General features: G+C 34.9%; 1 protein-coding gene across 1 annotated transcript; it reads right to left on the bottom strand.

Moving 5' to 3' along the window:
- Positions 1-1,360: 1,360 nt before the first annotated feature.
- On the bottom strand, positions 1,361-6,681 carry LOC145913112 (pre-B-cell leukemia transcription factor 1-like). The gene is made up of 12 exons (XM_083000648.1): positions 6,477-6,681; positions 6,009-6,199; positions 5,688-5,761; positions 4,408-4,487; positions 3,792-3,941; positions 3,543-3,733; positions 3,348-3,483; positions 3,147-3,258; positions 2,976-3,095; positions 2,797-2,885; positions 2,679-2,738; positions 1,361-1,677 (listed from the first exon to the last, which is right to left on the bottom strand). The coding sequence occupies exons 1-12, from the start codon at positions 6,528-6,530 to the stop codon at positions 1,591-1,593; spliced, it is 1,344 nt and encodes a 447-aa protein (XP_082856774.1). The 5' UTR covers positions 6,531-6,681; the 3' UTR covers positions 1,361-1,590.
- Between the last annotated feature and the right edge of the window lie 220 nt (positions 6,682-6,901).

Genomic DNA, 6,901 nt, shown 5'->3' with positions numbered 1-6,901 from the left:
CCAGCACTCGCGCACGACCGAAGCGCCTTCTATGACGTCACTTAACAATATCTCGCTTTCGCACAATTTCGTTCGCAGCGGCAAAAGTGCGACTTTGATCAGCTGTATCTTAGAAACCAGTCGCCGTATCAAGCTACTTTTTTCGCCAAAAATGTTCTAAAGTTATGAACATCTCTTAGTTTGATTATTAACATGTTTTATTTTTACGTGTCATTTGCACTTTAATGAAGGAAAAAAGTTCTTTTGCATTGTTACGTCACTTAATAGGCTAAATTGACAATGTGTTCAAATTCAATTACGTATACTGTGTGACACAGGGATATGCACGAGTGATTTTGAAATGTTACAACTACTATCCAAAGCAGAACAAACTATCAAATCATCTTATGCATATGACTGGTCGCTCGGACTGCAGCTTGGCCTCCAGAGGGATGTTAGTTAACAAAAAAATAGCCGGTTAACAAAACTTTGCACGCGGGTTGCTCTGCCATCTCTCGAGGTAGAGAGTAGAGACCTAATTTTTTACACGTAATAGTCATAGGCAAACTTTCCAACGATATCAAAATTATAAGAAAAAAAATATTAATATACGAATACGAAATGTAAATCTCATAATCTAAGCAACAACGTTTGCAGCTGGAATCCTTAAAGGCAAATATTCTTTTGCATCTATTCTATTAAATAATATCGAACTTTTACGCGAAAACAAACGCGAACATTGTCAAATATGCAAAATATGAACCCCCTATACATTGCCACGTTTTGCGCACGGTTCGAAGACACTTGGCCATAAAATTTTACAATTCGCCGAATATTAACCATGCCCGCCAACATACGCCCTTGACCACTATAGCTCTACATGCGGATCAAACACATATTGGCCATAAAACCTTGCACAAACGTTTGACGTTGAAAACCTGTTGATCGAACAACCTTACAATCTTTAGCTTTAAATAAAACGGGCAACTTCCTAAATTTACCGAATATTAACTATACCCCCCACACGCCCTGGTTCCCAAATTGTATTAGCCCACCGAAGGGAAAGTATTCTAAGCAATCTGAGGGATGCACCAGCGACATACTTGAGTTGGCAAAACACCAAAAAAATGGAGGAATACATTTGAATTGTCAGATTATGTGTTTATCATTAACTATCCTGTTCTGTAGTGCTGCCAACAATAATTGCATAAAAGTCACTAAGATTTTGCTCCATAACCCTCTCGTCGGATGGCAGACGAATCAGGTGCAATAAAATCTACGTAACTTTTATGCCGGAAGGACAGTAAATTTATTCTGTTCTAAGTTTTTCTTTTAACCCAGGGGTAATATTTTCTTTTCTCAAAAATTTTTATCGTTGCTGGTCTTATAGTTAATAATTTAAACCTTGCCCTGTCAGAAGGCCAAAACGAAATAGCAACCTTTTTACTTTACAATAAAACATGCGGCTGTATTTACATACATGATCTCCAAATTAGAAATACAAAACAACAGTTGCTTGGTAAGCCATTGCCTGAAAATCTTGTCATTAATACTTGCACATATACTGGACTGGAAAGTCATCGCAGCCATGATTTACAGAGTATTCAACTTTTAATCAATGGAATCCGACTGGCTAGCTGGTGAAGTAACATTTGTAGCTGAGTTTCCACCACTTTCTTGTCTTTGCCACACACCATTCTTAAAAAAAGCATAAAAATAAAAAAATTAAAGAAGCTGTGACCTTTCCATCTTGATTGTCTTCAACTGAATAGTTTCACTTTTTCATCTTAATGGTTTGCAAAATTTGCACTTTGTACACATAATAATTCCTTGATACATACTATAGTTCTGTTTTGTTACAGTACAGTAATCTGATAAAAAAAAGGTGTAGTTCTCTTTCATATAGCCAAGTTATCAGGTGCTAAACAACATAAAACAAATTTAATTTTATGTTGAAGTAAATAAACACTTGCTTAAGAGTGTTCTTGCTTTTTTCTATTTCTCCATATTTCTTGGCACAGTTTCATTAAAAATCAAGTTGCTTTACGGATTAGCAGCAAACGTTTTTGACAAATAAATTGTTACTGATGCTGCCAGGCATATTTATTGCTTAATACTGCTCTTCTGGCAAACTTTATTGTATTTACGTTTCTCGACGTTTCGGCTATCATGCAACAGCCTTCATCAGGAGGAAGTATCTAAGTCTACCACAGTGGACAATTTGAGGCACATAAACAAAAACGCTTTATTTGTTTCACTTCTTCTTTCTTTTGTAGCGTTTTTGTTTATGTGCCTCAAATTGTCCACTGTGGTAGTTTTTGACAAATACCACCATTCTCCAATACTACAGATCTGTTTTTTTTATACATATTGAATGCCAAGACATACAGGCAAGTGTGATATACCAACAGACCTTCTACACACTAGCTGTGTTAGCTCTTTGAGGTCTTAATAGTGCCTGCCTAAAAATTTTTTTGTCTGTGCCTATGTCACAATAGCTATCTTTGTGATGTGTTTAAAGCAGCAGTTAATTATTCAGGTAAGCTTTTAAAGTGATGGACCTTTCAATACCCCATGTCCACTGGGTAACTTAAGAAATTACATAGAGTTCAAGGTAGACCAAGTAGGCCTGTAGTGTTATAAGGTGTAGACCTGTAGTATATGGAAGGAAAGGTATGTCACTATCACATATTTCTTACCTGTGGGCTGTACATATTTCCCTGAGCTCCAATTGACCCTTCACTGACAAATCCAATATTCTAAATGCAAAATAAATTAAAATAGGTGGTGAAATGAAAGCTTAACATGTAAAAATACCTGTGATTGATTGCCAAATCTATCACCATTCACACCCATAAACATGTCACTTTGTTGAGCATAAACTCTTTGTGAAGGACTTGAATAGTCTACAAAGATTGTGGAATGTCGATGTTTATGATACCACCAATATTTGTATTCTATTTTCGTTAGATGTTAAATCCATTTTATTACTGTACTTTGGCCAGATGTGGGTGTATCAGATCCTGTGTCAGGGGAACCTTCAATCAAAGTAGGATTGGAATCATGGTCAGGTGGTGTTCCGCTTAATCCATCTGCTTGTCCACATGCCTGCTGAGCTGTTTAAATACTTCTAAATACAGAAGTGAGTGTACATAGAAATGTCTTACCGGCACTGACAGCAGCCTGAGCAGTTTTGGCTGCATATAAATTTGCCTCTTCTTGAAACTTGCCTATGTTTTTTTTGTAGCGAATACGTTTATTTCCAAACCAATTTGAAACCTGCACAAAATTTTGGTATGTATCAAGCGTTTGTTTGGGGAAAGTTATCACAATCACTTAGAGCAAACTGCTAAAAGAGTCCTGGCCACCTGTGACACAGTTATTGTGCATTTTCTTGCTAATTCTTCTTTAGCCTCTTCACTTGGATAAGGATTACTCAAATGAGAATAAAAGTACTCATTTAAAACTTCTGTTGCTTGTTTACTGAAGTTTCTTCTTTTTCGCCTTTTTAAGGTAATAATTGTAAAACTATAAAATATTTTACAAATTTTATGAGCAATTACCGAGCATCGAGAAATCTGGATCTTAAAATCATGACAGCCTCGCAAGTACTTTGTTTCAACTGAAGCTGGATATTGTTAAACTTTTTGGTTATGATTGTTATCATGCGCTCAATTTCTTTGTTAGAAATTGGTCTTGTTCGACTTTGTTCCCTTAGTAAGTTCATAACATGACTAGTAAACTCATTACATGCCTGTAAAAAAAAAAAATGTAACTTAACAATTTATTGAAAATTTAAAAAATCAACGTACTTGGTTGTATTTTTCCAACTCTGAATGATATATTTGGCGAATCTGGGCCAATTTCGCCCTGTAGTCACTGTGTTCAGCATTATCATTTCCAGAAGATGCTGCAGCAGCGACAGCTGCTGCTGACCCACTGCCTTCTGGTCCTGACACTCCCTACAATAATACACACATGCTTTACTTGAATAACATTGTATATTGTTAAAAACAAAGGTATATACTGCAATGTTAGAAGAAAAAGTTTCCAATTGAACCCACATGATCAACTGCTAAATAGAAATAACTTATAAGTTGCCCTATGGCCTGTTTAAAGCAAAGGAAACACGAACAATTAATGGTTATGCTGTTACCCCAAACTATGTTGTGCATACAAACAACTTCTGTATTACACCATTACTTTCCAAAAATAATTTCCCCAATCATGTGAAACTTGTGGATATTAAGTACAACTTGTCCCATCTAAGTCTAAAATTTTGTAATTAATATCTGAATTGTAAAGCAATCAAGCAAATTGGTCTTCAAGGCCACTGCAATATACCTTAGAATTCACATTGGTTCAACACTATTTCTATTTATCCGCATTGTATACGTGTAAATCTCCTAAAATTATAATTTTAGCAACCTCAGATTCAAGCATCCGATCCAAACGAAGTTGCTGAGGATCTGGAGGTTCATCGTCAGGTGGTGTGCGCATATTCAACACTTAAATAAAGATTTTAAGTGTAAAAATAAGTTTCTTTAAAAATATAAAAAATGAAGTTTTCAGTTTCAGGTAAAATTGGACTTTTTTCAAAAGAAAACAAAAACAATGCTGCTACAAAAGTTTACATACATTCCATGTATTTTTTTCATTGAAGTTAATTTATGCAGATATGTTTTGCAGTCTTTGCTCTGCAAAATATCACCGAAGACAATAGAAAATGAAAATTAATTTTCAATGACACACAGGAGTAGCTTCATTAGTATTATATATATATATGCAGGGCATCGATGTTTCATTGCATGTCAAACAACTTGAGAAAAATTGTCGAGCATGTCGAATAATAAAAATGTCGTATCTGGTAACTAACGCATGAGAACGACCATATTTCGATTACATGATTCTTGTACTTACATAAGTTTAGAATACATGTTGAAATAACGACAAAACAATTAAAAACCTTGCATATTGTAAAGGCTGCTATGTCTCTTTTCGATTGAACGAAAAATAGTACTTGTTTTGTAACAATGCCAAGTGTTCGCTAACAATGCTCCATGTTTGGAAACAATGGTTAGTTTAAAGCGCTTATTCGCTGAACGTTAAAGCAAATGCTGGTTGGTTTTTGCATGGATTTTTTCCAAAAATTTAGAGCGGTTGCGTTTATTTAGCCATCTAAACAGTCAAATTTATTTTGGGTGAGGATCCCAAACAATGATGCCATTAAGTTTTCGACACTACGTAACCGTTCAGTTAAATTCTGTTGTTTGAAAGTGACTCGAAATACAAATTTCATTTCCTAAATATTTGTTTGCGGTTTAAAATTAAACGACTTATACTGGTACTAACGTATTCCAGCCACTTTTGCCACTAGCATCTACAGCAAAATATTAACAAGTACATGTTAATAAGAAAATCGTTGGCCTTTGAATCTCCGAAAAAAGAAATTAGTAAGATCGATGTGAATGTTGCCAGATTGGCGTGACTGATATGTTAGGCTTAATTAAGTTATCACTGTAATTCAATTTATGGACCTTTGTAGATAACAATAGCCTTTGTCTGTTAGTAGTGATGCATACTGGTAATTTAACATTTATTCACGCCGTCTGTGTGGAACAGTGGCGTTACGTGTCGAATACTTAGAATGGTGAAATAGGCATAAATCGACACCCTGTATATATAATTCAAACTTTTGTTGGCCTCACCAGATTTTTCTTTTATTTCACACAAAACTTGGAACAGAGCTCCTTTCATGCGATGAACGTTAAGTGCATGTTTTCTAAAAGGCAAAAGATGATATTTTACTTGTCTAATACAACTCCATTACCTTACCCATTATCAAGAGTGAAAAAGACAATAAACCTTTCCAGCATTAGAAAAGTTATGCTCTAAACATGCAGTTGTATGTGGAAGTTTTCTTTATTTTGAAATGTTAGGCAAGTAAAAACTATATGTTAATCTGTTTGGGTTGGTTAATAAACACAATCAAGGTTGGTTAATAAACGCTCATGCAAGGACCAGCTTACCGTGCTTGTGCCTCGTCCAAGCTCTGATCAGTTATAGTCATAATTTGCTGCAAAACGTCACTTATGTCTTGTTTTCTGTTTACATTTAAAATTCCATCATTGTTATTTCTGCCTTCCATGTCTGCAGAAGTAGTTCCGCCTGAACTGTTGCTATTATATTCACCTCCATGTATTTGACCACTGACAAAACCCTAAAATCAAACATGGTGTTTATTTAAAACCACAAAACAACGGCATCTTTATTTTCTTATCATTCTAATAATGTATATAACTTTATCTTGTCTGAATTGCAATTTATTCTTTGTGTTTCAGTAATTGTAATACTTGTATAAAACAAGTAGCCTAATAGGCCTATATAAACTCCTCCAGGCGCAAAAAAGTATTGCCTTGGAGCTCCCTAACATGAAGAGATCTTACACATCACAAAATTTAGGGCATATTAACTCACCAAACTATGCCCGCAATTACCTGTGTAATGCTTAGCGATGTTGGTGGAGTAATGTACGACCCTTGATCAGTCATTTTGAAGCCGATATATAAAGTAACGACCTACAAAGTCATACAATTGATTTATTCGCCTGGCAACAAGTCTTAAAGTTCTCACTAAAGCCAAGAATTACACAATCATACAAAACCTAATCAATTTTTTGTTAAACTAATATCAAATCAATTATTGTTTTACCACTGTACTGGCTGACGGTCATTTCGGCGAAATGAAAATTGATAAAGACAGAAATTACTTCACGCATCAGTCAATGGGTACACAAAAATTATGCATTAACTCATGACAAAAACCAAAAATTAGTTGCAAAAACAAACATTTCAATCAACAAGGTCTCTACTCTTTTTAAAACAATATCTATACTTACATAATTGCAATTTTTGAACACTTA

The sequence above is a fragment of the Ascidia mentula genome, chromosome 9 (assembly GCF_947561715.1).
Source record: "Ascidia mentula chromosome 9, kaAscMent1.1, whole genome shotgun sequence".
Lineage (NCBI taxonomy): Eukaryota > Metazoa > Chordata > Ascidiacea > Phlebobranchia > Ascidiidae > Ascidia > Ascidia mentula.
Note: the sequence above shows the minus strand (reverse complement) of the source record. Positions and strands in the feature narration are given on the sequence as shown.